Source organism: Corylus avellana, chromosome ca11, assembly GCF_901000735.1.
Source record: "Corylus avellana chromosome ca11, CavTom2PMs-1.0".
NCBI classification, from domain to species: Eukaryota; Viridiplantae; Streptophyta; class Magnoliopsida; order Fagales; family Betulaceae; genus Corylus; species Corylus avellana.
In genome coordinates this window covers 15,843,176-15,860,414 of record NC_081551.1, presented here as the reverse complement: position 1 = coordinate 15,860,414, position 17,239 = coordinate 15,843,176, and the positions used below count along the sequence as shown (strand labels likewise).

The window sequence follows — 17,239 nt, the reverse complement described above, 5'->3', positions numbered from 1 at the left end:
CTGGAACCAGCAATGCAAAGGCGTGACATGATCGGTCGTGCTAGAACAGGAACGGGCAAAACTCTTGCTTTTGGAATTCCCATTATGGATAAGATCATTCAGCTCAATGCTAAACATGGGTTCGGTTCTTTGATTCATTTTTTCCCTTGGCTGAGTGATGGAATTCCAACTGTTTTCTAAAGGTACATGTGTTTATGTATGTTTCACCATACAGGCAGGGCAGGTATCCGCTGGCGTTGGTTTTGGCTCCAACAAGGGAGCTCGCCCGCCAGGTTGAGAAGGAATTTGATGAGTCCGCGCCAGGATTGGATACAATTTGCGTTTATGGTGGTACGCCCATCTCAAGCCAAATGAGGCAGCTTGACTATGGTGTTGATGTGGCTGTTGGCACACCTGGTCGCATTATTGATCTTCTGAACAGAGGTGCCCTGAACTTGTCAGAAGTTCAGTTTGTTGTTCTTGATGAAGCTGACCAGATGCTTCAAGTTGGCTTTCAGGAGGAAGTTGAAAAAATCTTGGAGACGTTGCCGCAGAATCGTCAGAGTTTAATGTTCTCTGCAACAATGCCATCTTGGATTAAAAAACTCACCCAAAATTACCTAAAAAATCCACTAACAATTGATCTGGTGAGTTTGTAGCTTCATTTTAGTCAATCATCAGATAATAACGTTCACATTCTCTTGCTCCTCTTAGTTCTTACTATGCCCACTCAAGGGTATGCTTGATGGGTCCGATTCTATTCTTTCTTGTATTGTTACTTTTATTTGAGTTTGATTTGATTCTGTAGCTTGTAGTCGATGTCATTACAGGAATAGGAGTTGGAGATAAAAAGGTTTAATCTCGCATGTTGTTCATTTTATAATGATTTTAGTACTTGTCACTGCAACTTGAGGTGAGAGGTCTATAGTTATGACTAAGGTATTTCTGAATCATGGCTTCAGTATGTACTAATATACGGGGAAACCTTTTCTGGTCCGTTCTGTGTTTGGACATCTAGTGTAACTGCAGAAAGTTGGGGTTCTAGTGTATGGTTACAAGCACATTAACGGCTTAACTGTTCTGTAGGTTGGAGATTCTGATCAGAAGTTGGCTGATGGAATTTCTCTATACTCGATTGCATCAGGCAATTATGGAAAAGCTTCAATTATTGGACCTCTGATAACAGTATGGTTTCAGAACTTACATATATATTAAAAAATTTCTCTCTGTTTGATGGTCAATGTTATTTTATTAATTATTTATTAAATTCTTTTAAACGTTCATTTTGTTGTCTTCTTTGCAAAGGTCAGAGAACTTTGTGAGTTCTTGTTTTAACCTAGCTCGTTCACTATTGCTTCCATTCTCACCATCAGATTTGTTTGTCAGGAGCATGCAAAAGGAGGAAAATATATTGTTTTCACTCAAACAAAACGTGAGCTGATCGATTGGCATATGCCATGGGAAGAAACTACAAATGTGAGGCTTTGCATGGGGATATCTCACAAAGTCAGAGGGAAAGAACACTTGCAGGTTTCCGAGATGGGCATTTCAATATTTTAGTTGCCACTGATGTTGCCTCTCGTGGCCTTGATATTCCTAATGTTGATCTGGTACATTTTTGCCACTGATTAATCCACTTAGTTTGTAATTGATATATTATAACTTGTTTCTCTGCTCCCTATTCTTTTCCTGCATGTATTATTCTTTTTTATTTTTCCCTCTTTGCAGTTTATATATACAATGATGATTCATGAACTTTTCAATTCAGTATATCCTTGATTTCTAATCTATGAGACCATGCTGCAAGCAGGTCTCCTGATTGGGCCGGCTAAGTTTTTGAAAAACTGGCTCAATACTTGTGCCAATTGAAAGTTTTGTTGCTAACCTTTTTTGCCTTTTTCTTGGATGGTTGTCTGATCAGTTACCTTCTGTCAAATTTATTTATTTTTTAAATTTATCACTTCATTATCATTTATTTGTCTGTATGCATGTGTATGAAGAAAGTACGTATAATTTCTAATTTCTTGGGCTTGTTGCTTTGACATATCATTCTGGATAAAAAGAGTAATTTGTCCTAAAGAACTATTCTGTACGTGAACTAATTGTTGAATTGTTTGTTCCAGTTTGAAATTTGAAGTGATAAATTGAAGGCTTGTGCTGGTTTCTTTTTGCTCCTTCTAATTAGGTGCTTCCTTTCGTGTACTTATTGTATACCTAGGGGTGCCTTAACGCTTTTAATGATATGGGTTGATTACTTATAAAAAAAGGGTTGTGCTGGTCAAAAGTGTCATGTCGTTAACCATTTATCTCCTACTGTTTTGAAGAAATGTATTTATGTTTCCTAGAGCTGCCGTGTTTCTATGTTCTGGTGGCACATCTGAAAGGTGTGTTGTAGATCAAAACACTCAGCTCCCTGGTTACTTTCTTTCCTCATTCTCTCCTTGCCTTCGATGCCCTCCATTATAATTTCTATGGAGTGAAAACCGTTGAAGTTATGGTGACCATTTGCTTTTATTTCTCCATTCACTCTATTCCTATGCCTATGCTTATGCTTATGCTTAAAGCATTTGATTCTTTATTTCGCTTCAACTATGTGCTTGGTGCCCTTATTGTGTTGTCTTGGTTGGTTCATTCATTTGCCATCTTAAAAATACTAGGCTCCCTTGCTTCTCAGGATTCTCCAGCTTGCTTCTCTATTTTAGTGGGTTTCTTTTCTTTTGTTTTTGTTTTTTTTTTTTTTTGTTGGGGGGGGGGGTGTGTGTGTGTGTGTGTGGGAGATTTCGTATGCATGCAAGTGTTTTTTTTTTGGTGGTCCTATTTGTTTTGTTGCTCAACATTTAAACTCATCTCTTGTAGGTAATACATCACGAGCTTCCCAACAATTCGGAGATATTTGTTCATCGATCAGGCCGAACAGGTCGTTGGGAAGAAAGGAAGTGCTGTCCTTATTTACACACAGGACCAGGCAAGGGCTGTCAGAGTTATAGAGCGAGACGTTGGATGCAGATTTGCAGAGGTTAGAATTTATCTCCATTTCCATTTGCATCATCCTATTTATTCACTCTGAGTTTAAGAACTGTTTGGCGGTGATATGATGCTTTCTTTCTTTCTTTCTTATTTAACATGGATTATTGGATGTTAATCTAATTAGATAGAATATAGGTAGAATGCTTTTAAGAATGAAACGTATTTCTCTTGTTAAACCAGTGGGGTCTATATGCTTGATGCAAAGTCATACACACAAACTTACCTCATCACACAAGAATTTAGTTCTCATTTTGTTGTGGACGTGGATAGCAAAGCGAATAATATTTTTTACTTTGAGTAGATAATAGATGTCACCATATGTTGGTTGAGAAATAGTGTTTATCTGGTTGTGAAGCACCATGTTATATGATAAGGAGGAGCGATCAAAAGTAGTGAGAAAGTAGTTTTCTGAAAGTATTGTGTTTAGAATTCTGTGACCGATCTGAATTGTTGGTTTTACTCTGAACTGCATGTGCAGCAAACTAGCTATTTTCATATCGTAGATATACATGTGCATATTTTACACAATGCATGCATGAGGACATATACATTGCTGACTGAAGTACAACCCTACAAATAGACAAACAGAACGAGTTAAATCCTACTACTGGTGTGACCAAAATCTCTCAAGATAACTAACAGATCTCTCTCTAACGAAACGAACAATCATGTGCATGTAAAATCTTTAGTGTGGGACTGATTGGCACCTTAGCAGATGTTTTATGTTAGACTGATTGCTTGAATACTTGTTGGTTATCAGCTACCCAAAATTGTTGTTGAGGGTGGAAGTGGGGACATGTTAGCTGACATGGGTGGTGGTGGTAGATTTGGCTCTCATGGAGGCACGAGGGATCGTCGGTTTGGTGATAGCGCTTTTAACCGCTTTAGTGGTCAAGGGCGTCCTGGATTTGGTCGTAGCAGTGGCTATGGAGATTCCTCTAGTCAAACAAGTCAATATGGTGGACCTAGCTCTGGACGTTTTGGTTCCTTTGGTGGCCCTGGATCTGGGAACTTTAGTGGTTCTGGGTTTAGTCGTTCATGTGCTTTTGGCGATTCTAGTAGTTCAGACCGTTCTGGTGGTTTTGGGGGCTTTGGTTCAGGCCGTTCTAGTGGATTTGGTGACAACCTATCAAGCCAAAACAGCAGTGGCTTCAGTAATTCTCGTACTAGACGTTTTGGCAGCTTTGGGGATGATAGAATCAATGATGATCAGAACAATGGGAGAAGAGCATTCTGACTTTGTTGAATCGTACAATTACATTTCTTCATCACAAGAAAAGTTGGAAGTTAATTTAGATGATTGCTTTATTCTTTAATTTGTCTTTATTTGTTGATGTATTTTTAAGTTATGGGGCAGCCAGTAACAATATATAGGATACTTCCAATGGCAGGTAAGAAAACAGCTCTCAATGCGGAGATGATTGCTGAGAGAATATTGATTCTATTTGATTTATAGTGTTTCATGGGAGGGGCAAGTGGCTTATAGGGATCCTTTACCTACAAGAATCTAATATTTCTAGTAAACTTTAAGACCTAATATTAACACTTACTAATTCTTTAGTAGCATGTCAATTCCTGGCACGTCACTAAATTTTCATTAGTAACTTCTAATTTGTTAACTCACCACACATGTTACTAATGACACGTCACTAACCGTTAGTGACGTGTCAACAAGCTTGACACGTCACTAATGATTCGTTACAAAAAAAAAAAAAAAAAAATCAAATTTTTGTAGTGAATGTTGAGATATTTTGTTGTTTATATGTCATTATCTAAAGAGAACAATCGCATCTTATTCTTATGTAATTTATTTTGAAATAGTAAGTTTTTTTTTTTTTTTCCTCTTTTGGCCTCTTTATTTATTTTCCTTTTCATCTCAGTACTCAATTGATGACAATGTACTGCTTTCCTTGGTATTGTTTAGATAAAATTATAGAGTAGATAAGGAGATTATGAAAGTTGAGTTTACCAAAACATATCACCGTAGTGTCTATTATTATTGACGTAGTATTAAAATTATTATTGGATTCAATAGTAATTAATTCAAAATTTAGTGGCGATTTTTAGTGTCATGATAGAGAGTGCATTTGAGAATGTGAGTGTAAGCATTTCTTTTGTGAAAATGGTGTTCAATACATTGTGAATGTCTGACAGGGTAAACAATTATATCATTTATATGGTATCCAACTGGAAAAAGGAAAAATGGTAAATGACCATCATGACCTTGTTTGTTAAACTACACTATATTCCTCCGCATTATTCACTTTATTTTTTTAAAAAAAAAATCATCAAAAACATTTTCACTTTTATATCACATCATTCACTTTTTATTAATATTCAAATAAAAAAAAATTACTACAAAACAAAATTTTTTCACTTTTCAATACCACTTTTTCATTTTCCTATATCAATCATTATTTTCTTTTTTAATATTTTTAACTATGAACAATGTCATAAAGGGTTGTTTGTCAAACACCCTCCATATATGCTAGTTGATATATGGAAGATTATTGGTATACTTTTGATTTAATTATTTTGTCGAACTTTTAAACTAGTTGGTTCTCTTGCAGACTTGCAGTCATGGCCTGTTCTCTGGTACACAGAATGATAAGTTTATTAGGAAAATAAATAGCTATTACTAGGAATGAAATAATGTGAAATGGAATAGCTATTCCTATTCTTAAGTTTTGGTGACAACACATGGGCTCTTATTGGAATTGTACCAAAATTACTAAAATACTACGAATACATATAAAAAATAAAAAATAATAATAATATATATATATTTTTTTTAAAAAAAATCATTTCCTAAAGTCTTTGTCTAATGAGTAATGCTAGAAGGAAGAGCATATCTTCCTTGTGTCCTAAAATTGTTGTGGCTCTTAAAATCACTGTTGAATTTATGATAAATGATTATTATATTTTAATCTAATAGTAGTTTTTAAAGCCACATTAATTTTGAGATAACAAAAGGAGGACATGAGTCTTCCTTCTAGCATTACTCATATATCACTTTAATACATTTAGAAGTGAGATCTTGTATGGCCAAAATCTTGGTATGTTGAGTGGTCACATATACCATTGTGGTAACACTATTACTCAAGATAAAATTCTTAGTCAAATAAAATATTTTCAGTAGTTATTGACATGATATGCTACATGATCATCTTGCATGCCACATATAGAATCATATCAACCATTTCGATGACAAAATCAAGCGTCACTAAAAAAACGATGTAATTGATGTCATATTTGAAGAATTATATTGAAATATCTTATATTTTAATAAGAATAATGTTATTTAGTAGACTGTTATACAACTGTTATACGAGTAACACTAAATGTAAGACTCATGTCCTCACACATTAATATGACTTTAAAATCACTATTAAATTTTGATCAAATAGTGATTTTAAAATCTATATTAATTTTGGAAGGAACACTGAGGACATGAGTCTTATTTTACGTTGAACATTACTCATCATACAACTAGAAAATGTTGCAGTAAAAAATTAGCCATTTGATTACCATTAGTTATAAAAAAAATAAAAAATAATAAAAACAAAAACTGATTTTCACTAGTATGTCATCCCATTATATAGCAATGGGTCCATTTGTGTTTGTAATTTCAAAAGGTGCAATTTAAAAATTACAACTTTAAAACATACGTTTTGAAAACACAATTTTTAAATACACTACATTTAGCATTTAAATCTTTTTTTTTTTTTTTTTTAACTTGCAATTTGAATACGCATTTTTTTACGTTTTCAAATCGCAATTTTTTTAAAAATGCACTCCCGAACTTTACTTTTTCTTTACAATTCCAAATGCATCCTAAATAGCATTCCTCTTTCAAGAATGAAGTTCAAACATATGTCAAATTTCATGGGCCAAAAGTGTATTACAATCTAATTTTAAAATAAACAGTATATAATCTCTCATATCCCTTTCATATTTTCCAACTCTATCGGTAGATAACCCAAATATGAGAACCTAATTGTATCCTTCATCAATCATAATTTATCGTAAACCTCGGGCTCTTCATCGTGAACCTTGGGTTCTTGGTCAATTTTTTCAGTCAATGAGACGTCAAGGTCTCTGGTTGATTGGCCACTTTGGTTAAAATTCTCCTCAAAAGTCGTGTTGGGATTAGTCGCATTCTCCCCACTGCTCTCAGTTTCATTATTCTTTTAAAATAAACGGTATATAATCTCTCATATCCCTTTCATATTTTCCAACTCTATAGGTAGATAACCCAAAAATGAGAACCTAATTGTATCCTTCATCAATCATAATTCATCGTAAACCTCGGGCTCTTCATCGTGAACCTTGGGTTCCAGGTCAATTTTTTCAGTCGACGAGACGTCAGGGTCTCTGGTTGATTGGCCACTTTGGTTAAAATTCTCCTCAAAAGTCATGTTGGGATTAGTCGCATTCTCCCCACTGCTCCCAGTTTCATTCTTTATAGGCTTTGGCTTGGGAATTCTATTAATGCTAGTAACCTGAAAAAAAAATAATAATAATAAAAAAAAATAAAAAAAAATAAAAAAAAAATCAACTAATTATGGAAGACGGTATGACCAAGGTATAGAAATATGTGGTAACGCTATATAAATTACTTCCTTAATAAGAAAAAGGTGGGGAATTAGAACACTACCTTGTCTTGCAAATCGAATAACTTCGTATATACTTCTTCAGACGCGAATGCCGGAGCACTGAAACCAGAGGTCCTTTGGGAGAGAAAGAAAAAGGAAAAACAGCTTAGTATATATAGAATCACATTTTGATTTTCGTGGATGACACCATCCAATCAACAATACTTCTGTGCAATGGATCACTCGACTGAAATCTACCATCCCGCGAGTCCTGATTGTCATCTCATGTTAAGATGACAATTATCTAGAAGCAAATAAAAAGTAATGAAAGGCCCTTTACATTTTCAATAAACATCTCTATGCCCATTTCAAGTTTCCTATGCCAAATTAAATTCATTCGGGGTGCAAGGGGGTGTAACTCTAATACACAAAAAGTGTACATGAGAACCGGTAAAGTAAGGAAAAGAAAAACAAATTTTCAAAAACTCAGAAAAATTAGAAAAGTTTCCTATTTGGAGAGATCCTGAAAATTTAAGAAATAAAATAAATAAAAAGGAAAAGAACTTAACATATGATTTTTCCATTTTAACATAAGTAAGAGCATCATCTCCAGCAACTTTGTGTAAAATATCTAACCAAAAAGTACACTTTTTTACTCTAGCTACGGCTTTTTCTATACAACTCCAACAAATTCTCTATTGTCTTCTCTACTTTTAATAAAACTTGATTATTACTTATCAAAAAAAAAATCTCTATTGTCTTCTCTACTTTCTTTTAAATATTATTTCTCAATTTTTTTATTTTTTTATTTTTTTATTCTCACTATTTCTTCCTCAACCACTCTTTCTCACCACCGGATGAAATGAGAAAAAAAAAAAAAAAAAAAATGAAACATTTTGCTACAGTGATACTCTACAAGTAGATTATTGTAACACAAATCTGCTAGAACCGAAAAAGGCCTCATATTAGCTATATTTTAGCTAATATGAGAGGTTTAGAGCATGTGATGGAAATGCTCTAAAGTGGTACGCAAATTAAATGCTCGAACATATTCAATTAGGATGATTTAAGAATATTTTCTTATCATAGGGAAATCACAATAGGTGGATCCTGACCAAAATCTGATGAGATCATATGGTTAGAAGCCAGCAGACTCCAAAATTTAGGCAAAGCTCATAAAGAGTATCTGATTCGGATCAGAATGACAATTAACCCTTACTGCCAATACCAATTTGAAGCATTTAGTTTTTCAAAACATCAGTCATTGGGGCCTAATCTTCTTCTATATGACTAAGTGAGGTATGTATTTGTTACACTATTCACCATGATGCAGCCATTTGCACGACTCCTTTTTGTGCATGAATACATGGAGCGATTGCCATAAGCAAAAAAGTTACAGCAACAAAGTTAAAAGAAATAAAAGTAACACAGAACAAGAACATAAACAACTTACCTCTTCTGCTCAGCCTCTTTTTCATCCAACCAAATCTTGAACGAGTCAGCATCACTCAAAACCTGAATTTACCAAACATATCAACTCCCATACCAAGGCAAGACAAGACAACAACTAGGAGTCATCCCACAAATTGAAAACAGATTCATAAAGACAATGCAATTGAGTAAAACGATTGAACACCTCATCTATTTTATCTTTAGGAAGCCAAGATTTGTTTGTCTTCCAGCCATGTACTATCTGCAGATGCTCAGGAAAGAAAATCGTCAATGCAGAGATCACATTATCTCATTGCTAATTAAAGCAACAAAGGAAATAGAAAAGTTGGAGAAGAAAGATTCATGGCCATTCCATTTTAAAAACTACGACATTTTTGGGTCTTTAATCTACCAGACAGACATTTTGAAGGAAGAAAGAGAAAGACAATTGTTACGTGCTTGCATGGTCACCTTTTGTGAAAATATTTTTGCATGTAAAGAAAAGATAAACATATCATGTCAAATAACCTTCTCACTCTACTCTTCCACTCATTCAGAGGTTTTTGTTGGAACATGTATTTTATATGGCCAAGTTCTCAAACAAATTTGGACATTTTTAATAATGTTCGAAAATTGAAAACCAAAAAAAAAAAAAAAAAGTACCTGTTGAAGCTCAATAAGATATTTTCGCGCATGTTCAGTTGCTGCTGGCCGTGCAGTAAGCTCTTTTAGTCTAGACCCAAAAATACATCAGTTCAAACATCACATCAAGCTTTCTCTAAATTTGTTTATATTAGTATCCGACATACTCAAACTGAGTTCTACTCAAGAATGCCTTAATTTCAACTACAACCTATTATAAATTTATAAGACATCACATACCTAAAGAACATGGGGCCACCAGCATCTTTTAACATATCTAGGCGCTCCTGAAACTCTGCAGCAGTAGCATCTTCACCGTCTGTATACAACCATTCTTGCACCTGAGGCAACACAAATTGTTCAAGTAAAAAAATTCAAGTGAGACCTATATGATTTCAAGCATTATGAGTTTTCTCAAAAATAAAAACTAACCTCATCAAGCTTTTCATTAAGAGATTGGCGTTCCTTGTCAGTAGAAATTTGTTCAAACTCTTCAGATGATTGAAGCTGGTACAAATAAAAAAATGTCATCAATTGGGGGACATGCAGAAGGCAAGCAGATCATCATATAAAAATGGTTTAAGACTCTTTTATATGTCCTGTGAAGCCTAAGGAATGTATACTAAATTAAAATTAATAAATGAATTAAACAAAAGAGAATGAAACCCATATAGGGTAAATATGGAGTAAATACAAGTAACATTTGATCTTCAAAAGCCATCACGAGGTATGCACAAATCTAATACATTACTCTTAAATGAATAAAACAGTTAAATTTATTGAAGAAAAAATTTCAACCTTTTCTTTAGTAGCATAAATATATCCTTCCAAATTATTTTTTAACTCTGCAGTTCTTCTTCGCTCTGCATCCTTTTTATGCAATGCTTCTAATTTTTGCCTAGCTTCAGCAAGAGATTCTTTCGAAAGAGACATTCCAGGCCCCATTGTCTTCTCAACAATCTACAAATAATAAATTAAAGAAATCAAAAAGAAAAATGAGCAAAACGGAAACTAAATATCAGAATAATTCTTCAAAAAAATAATATTCAGTCCTCGATTGGACTTTTAATAGTAACTACCAAGAAGACATTTTAAGACAATCACTTGTTTGTACCTTAAGTGGAACCCTAAACGTCCTCTTTTTCAGCTTTCTTTCTGTACCAAGATCAATGGTATTATTTTCTTCTACATTGGAGCTTGATGTGTTAACAACCCCGCCATCAACATGCAAGTTGTCATTACTTTCTTCAGAAGCATTTTTTGCATCAGCTTCAATTGATATATTGGGAGAAGTAGTTGAATTATCCAGAGTCAGATTCTTTTTAGGAACTTCTACCCATTCTGAGATTTCAATAACAGCATCTGCTCGATCCAAAGAAAGAATTCCACTTCTACTGAGAGAGAAATGCAAATTTGTCTTGATGGGGGAAGACAAATTCCGCAACGAATACCTGAACAATATAGATACAATACATACATAAATCCAAATAAGAATTTGTCTGAAGCTTTTGTGTGGAGAAAAGGTTGCCACTGCTTCAAGCATCAAAGCAAAGGAACATCAACATAAGATTCAAGAATTTGCTAATCTTACTTCTCACTTGCATCTGTCAAACCAGACACACTATACTGAGCAAATATGGGAGAGGTAACACCAGGTGGTAAAAGATTTTCACTCTCATAAGCAAGTGAAACTTCAAAATCTTTGTTGTGGATAATGGACCTGAAAATCTATTACATAGTCAAGCCCAAACAAAGTAGCAAAGTTAGAGAGGGAGAGTAGTGTTGTTGAAATATTTATCTAATTTTCACCATCTCTTACATAATAAATTCACATTGGCTTGTTATTTACCTTACTGGGAAGTTTCTTCATTCGTTGTACAAGTAGCTGCCTAGTGCTCTCGTCTTTCATAAGATCAGGGCCGTCTAACTCAAAAACAAACCCATAGGAAGAGCCATCAATCATTCCAAGCTTACGATTCAATTTGATTCCATCACTTATATTTGCAGCATGCAGGGCTGCACCAAGAACTATAGCTTCATCAGCATCCAGATGTTTGTCCAGCTCTTTCCTCCCAAGAAATTCCTGGAGCTTGGCCTGTTATTAAAGAAACATATATTTTCTTTTTTCAATTCATCCTCTGTAAACGAACGAAAGCTCGAATATAATAATTATTTTTTTATAAGTAATATTGTATATATTAAAAAGTGTAGAGGGGCGCAACCTTAGTACACATGAAATATATAAGAGAATGCCTAAGTAGAGCTTAGATATAATTATTTCAAGAGCTAATATGGATCACAGAATCAAATATTTTGAACCATTAAGACATCAATATATAACAAATCACATTAGGATCAAGTGACATTAAACTGATACCTAATATGCACACTGGCAGGGTAAACATTACCAAGCACCTTCATTCTGGCAATTTAAAACCCCATAACTTGCATCATGAAACCCACACACAATTGCATGCAATTGCAAGCACATTAACATGTAGTTAAATTACATTTTATGATCACAAAAATATCCAGTTGAATGATTCTCTTGCAAAATATATGCGTACGACAAATAGTGTAAGTTGCATTCATCTCTTTAAACCAACAAAAAAATCCCTACAAAGATTTGGTATACTGTGCAGCACTTTTTACATTTATACCACAAAGAATTACTTAATCCTTTAAACATAATAGTGCTCAACTATATACAAATACTTCATATTAATCCCCAATGAATCAATAAGAATTTTGACAGAGTTTCAAAGGATTGATCATTGATTTAATATACTTATAACCTAATAGTTCAGAAATGAATATATCGAGAAGTCAAAATCCAATTGACACATAAAAGTAAAAAATGGAGAATGAATCCTTAACACTAGCACGTGACGAGATAAAAGTTTTGACTGAACAAGTGAATCAATATAATTCTCTAATCGAATTGAGATCAGAACTCCAATCTTAATTGAGCATCCTATGCAACTAACCAGAAGCAATTATTGTTTCACCGCATGAAATGACATAAGATTGTGTGCCATGAGTACATTTTTCATGAAGACTGTACAAACCTGCAACTTTGGGACCCTAGTACCACCTCCTATCAATTCCACCGCATATATCTCATCCACCTTCAAACCACAATTCTTGAGCACTTCTTTCAAAGGAACAAGAGCTTTCTCCCACAGATCATCACAGAGCTCTTCAAACTTCTCACGAGATATGGTGCTCCTGGGGGAGGGGAAAAGAAATCATATAAAACTACTAATAGTTGCTCAGTTTCATTACTTGGGGGCCAACTATCAGTATGCATAATCGTGAGATGCAGGGAAAAAGATAGGCATGTCAACGATTTAACTTTAACTATTTTCTGAATGCATAGATGGGAATATCAAGAAGCATATTGAAACTCATATCTACTACCTGCATAAGCAATTATAGAATGACCAACAAGTGAAGACAAATTGTTTATCCAATGCAAAAGAGGCTTCAAGATGACATCTACAAATACTTGCTGGCCACAGGGCTCTACTAGACAAGAAATGGAAGGATCACCATCGCACTTTCGAAAGTTTCCCTACACGGATCAGGGTAAATCGCTGGCTTTTACACTAGGGGGTGTGGCCTTAAGGCGGAGTTTGCACCTAGGAAGTCTCGAACTTGGGATCTATGGGGTGATACTCCCTAAGATCACAAGCCTCAACCACTAGGCCACTCCTTGGGGTTAATATGTATATGCATACATATGAAAGTTATTAAGGTAGATTATAGTCATACTAACAGAAAAAAAATAAATAAATAAAAAAATAAAAATAATCCTAATTAGGTTTGCTATATCACAAATGGATGGAACAAAGTGGGGTACCAATTCAGATGGATGATGATGCAAAAGAGTTTTCAGTTCAACCCCTTTTGAAACCCTACCTTCATCCATTTCTTTGACAACATACCATAAAATCAATGATGATTTGCGTACTTCACTTGTTTTAGTAGAACGTCATATAATGCTACATGTAATACTGCTGCTGCATTATTTCAAATCAAGTATTTCATTTTTTTTTTTTTTATAAATGATCGAGATTTCATTAAAAATGTAAGGCGCTACAGGTACACATGAAGTATCCAAAAGAAGCTACCTAGCTAGTAGGAGCAAAAAGAACAAGAAAAGGGAATAGAGGTGGCTATTTTTAATAGGAGAGGCAATTGTCACAAAGAAATAAGTCCAGGTAACATGGAAAAGAAAAGCAGGAGTGGTGGAGATTTTGTAAGTATCTCGAATAAAAACTAGTATAGTAATTAAAAGAAAAGATGAAACATGAGTTTAATTCTCATATACAAGAAATCATATCATTTTAGTGAAACATATCACTCTTTACAAAGGAGAGCATTTAACTTTTTGAACTAAAGCAACCACTGCCATTTACCCATCCTAACATTGCCATAGTCTTTAATAACACACCAGTCGGTACAAGAAGTAAGTTATAAACAACAACATGAGGTTCCGGACATGAAATAAAGTTAATCTGGTTATGGTGATTTTTAGCAGACGTGAAATAAAAACTTGACAATCAAAATACTTAGTTTATAGACAAAAAATAAAAACTAGATGACCAAAATATTTTCCGAGTAAGTTCATAACATTTACCTAAACAGTTTTGAAAAGAAAAATGTCTACAAAATTTCTATTAGGTTATTTATTGGACAACCTATCACATTCTTCAAGAACCAAAATGCTGCAAATTCATGGAAACGGTTATCAAAGCTTCATCCATATAAAAAATAAGTGACAGTGGATTTCAGGTAATTGAGGATTGAAGCCAATAAAATTTGTTCTAACATACACTCAATCAAAATTTAGCAGAGCATTCTTAATAAATACGTTTAGAATATTAAATTCACAATTTTTCTTTCAACTTACGCTTTAGAGACAATTAATGATTAATAGGTACTACAAATAGTTACCAATAGTAACTCATTGATAATAAAATAAAAGTTTCAAAATCTCAAACATGAATCCAGAATTTGTGTAAATGATTAGGAAAATTTCATTTGTTCAACTGATCTTTGGTTGATGAAAAGGGACCCTTAAGATGTTGTATCGTATGCTTAAGACAGGATTCACCAGGTCATCACAAAACAAGCTCTCTTGACTGTGTTGCACAGTCAAATCACTTCTCTTCAAGTATATAGAACAAAAACATAATAATAAACTTTTTAAGCCAGGATTGGATAATTTGCTTAAATATTCACCTACCTGAAGTCCCGATCATCATAGAGGGATTCAACAGATATTGGAGCCACTCTGTTTGCACTTAGAATTTCTTTTGTACGTTTAACCTGTTTCTTCAATTTAGCCATTGCCTTGGAAGACTTGCGCACATCAACCCCATTTCCAACTTGTACGTTGAACACATCTGCAAAGTACTCCACCAACCGTAATTCCATACTCTGACCCCCAAGCTCTGGGTCCCATCTAACATCCTTGACCTGCACACAACGTATGAGGTTACAGCAGGCTAAAAACACCGAGATATGCAAGTGTGTACACAATGACACAATGACACAATAAAGAGTATAGAGAACAAATACAGACGTTTTAGAATCAAAGATCCGGAGTGTAAGAATCAAAGTGACTAAAAGCTACTATATGAAGTCTAAGGAAGTAAAGAGTGGTTTCATTGACATCTATCAAAGAAAAGTAGCCAACATAATCTAAACCATCGACATTGTCCATCAATTTTAAACTCTTCCAAGAATCTGGTATTGTTACCCATCTGCACCATGAATGAGGAAAACAATTATCAAACTCCCGACCATCATATGTTCGTCTAATTAGAAAACTTACAGCAATAACATACATTGCAAGACATTATTCAACATAAATTGATTCTCCTGGAACTACAATCTTTGACCACTTGTTTACATACCCTAAGTCTTGGGCCAAAACCATTATGTTGAAGAATAGTTTATGAAAGCCAATGGTATTATATGTGAATAGCACAAACGTAGCTTTGATTGTTACAAGCAAATTTCCAACACACTTTTCCACTTTTCCACTTGGGGGGGTGGCGGGGGGGTGGTGGGTTTGGTTTCCTAATAGGCGGCACTTCCTCTTTTGTCAAAATGGTCATGTTTAGATGCCAAAATATTTTCTCGGTATAGTCTGCACCATTTTCTGGAATGAACTTATTAGTTAACTAGCCAAGTATTACAGTTTCAGACTTAACAATTGCAACACATTTCCATCCTATTCCTACCAAAGTTTACGTTGTAGTTAAGTTCACCTGGAATTGGTTGATTGACACAGTCTTCCCATACTCTTTAGCACTATATGCCGAGTAATGCACGAGCGCAGCATAAGTACTACTTGAACCCATATCATAGAATATAACATGCCTCGAGCCGTTTGAGAAATCCTTATCGATGCCATACTGCAACGCCGCCCCCGAATGCTCATTTACCAATGAAAGCGCATTAACACCAGCCAACTGCGCCGCCTGAAGCAACCCTCTCCGCTCCGCTTGCCCAAAATACGGTGGCACCGTAATCACTACGTCCTTCACCTGCACCTTCGAATGAACCTCCGCCAAATTCACCGCGTAACCCAAAATCATCGCTAGTAACTGCTCAACTGAATAAATGGAAGCTTCATCATTGGTTTTAAAATTGACAGCGCCTCTAGGATCTTCTATAATTGTGAACGGTAAGTACATCGAATCCAGAAATTTTTTTGTGTAATTATAGGGCTTTCCAAGTATGTCGCGGATTTGAGAATAGACTTTATCGGGGTACCGGGCGACAAGCCCAGCAGCTTCTTCGCCGAGGAGGCGAGCACCGGACTGGAATGACACTAAGGCCGGGGATTTGCGCTTCGACATCTCGTTGATCGCGATTGAGATTGGGCTCTGTCCGGGTTTTAGGTTCACTACCGCAACTTTTAGCCATTCGGAGCCCAGATCTATGCTTGAAACCGCAGATTGGGACCGTGAAAATACAACGAAAAGCACTGATAAGACTAGCACCAGCTTGAACATGTTGGACGCCATTCTGGATTATGCGAGCCACTGAGTAGCAGAAAACAAAGAGTTTAACAGCTAGTTTGGTTGCTATAACAGCAAAGCAAAAATAGCACGAACTTTCAGGATCTAGTGTTGTTTTGGTCAGAAAAAGGGCTGTAAACGAGCCGACGAGCTTAAGCAGCCCTTTAATTATTCATGACCTCATTGCTCGAGCTTGTGACCGGCTCAGAAAATTGTGTTTGGGTCAACTCGCCAAGAAGAATTTCTTGTCCAAGACCGAGCTCATAGACGAGCCGAACACCTTATAAAGGGTTTTTTACTTTTTTTTAATTTTTAGTGCTTGTGGGCGGGGCGGGGCAGGTACCCGCAGGAAAAAAAAAAAAAAAATCCTATATCTGAAATTCGGCCCGGCCCACATAGGTTGAAAGAAATTCAACCTATACCCACAAAAAAATAAAAAGCTAAAATCTGGGCGTGGTGGATTGGAGCGGGTGGTTGGGCGGATTTTTGCCCACCCCTCATAATTGGGGACAAAATTGTTGATTGGTT

The 17,239-nt window shown here is 35.2% G+C and overlaps 2 protein-coding genes across 3 annotated transcripts in view; one reads left to right on the top strand and one right to left on the bottom strand.

The window, feature by feature from the left end:
- On the top strand, positions 1–4,248 carry LOC132165773 (DEAD-box ATP-dependent RNA helicase 53, mitochondrial-like; the record flags this gene model as incomplete). The annotated part of the gene is given in 8 exon segments (XM_059576456.1): positions 1–119; positions 215–626; positions 1,066–1,164; positions 1,366–1,411; positions 1,414–1,589; positions 2,836–2,900; positions 2,902–2,995; positions 3,767–4,248. Coding segments are annotated over 8 exon segments (1,488 nt in total), but the record flags the coding sequence as incomplete, so codon positions are not given.
- LOC132165519 (heat shock 70 kDa protein 17-like) overlaps positions 1–16,979 on the bottom strand; it is an 18,682-nt gene extending 1,703 nt beyond the window's left edge. Inside the window, exons 1-14 of one of the 2 annotated variants that reach the window (XM_059576121.1) lie at positions 15,956–16,977; positions 14,926–15,158; positions 12,743–12,902; positions 11,524–11,769; positions 11,266–11,402; positions 10,789–11,125; positions 10,473–10,634; positions 10,107–10,181; positions 9,915–10,015; positions 9,696–9,765; positions 9,238–9,294; positions 9,055–9,116; positions 7,664–7,736; positions 6,866–7,508 (exon numbers count right to left, since the gene is read on the bottom strand). In XM_059576121.1, the coding sequence (XP_059432104.1) occupies positions 7,296–7,508; positions 7,664–7,736; positions 9,055–9,116; positions 9,238–9,294; positions 9,696–9,765; positions 9,915–10,015; positions 10,107–10,181; positions 10,473–10,634; positions 10,789–11,125; positions 11,266–11,402; positions 11,524–11,769; positions 12,743–12,902; positions 14,926–15,158; positions 15,956–16,717 (2,688 nt within the window). In that variant the 5' untranslated portion in view covers positions 16,718–16,977 and the 3' untranslated portion in view covers positions 6,866–7,295. Of the gene's footprint in view, positions 1–6,865; positions 7,509–7,663; positions 7,737–9,054; positions 9,117–9,237; positions 9,295–9,695; positions 9,766–9,914; positions 10,016–10,106; positions 10,182–10,472; positions 10,635–10,788; positions 11,126–11,265; positions 11,403–11,523; positions 11,770–12,742; positions 12,903–14,925; positions 15,159–15,955 lie in introns of those variants that run through there. The other variant, XM_059576122.1, reaches the window with a different exon arrangement.
- Positions 16,980–17,239: the final 260 nt, after the last annotated feature.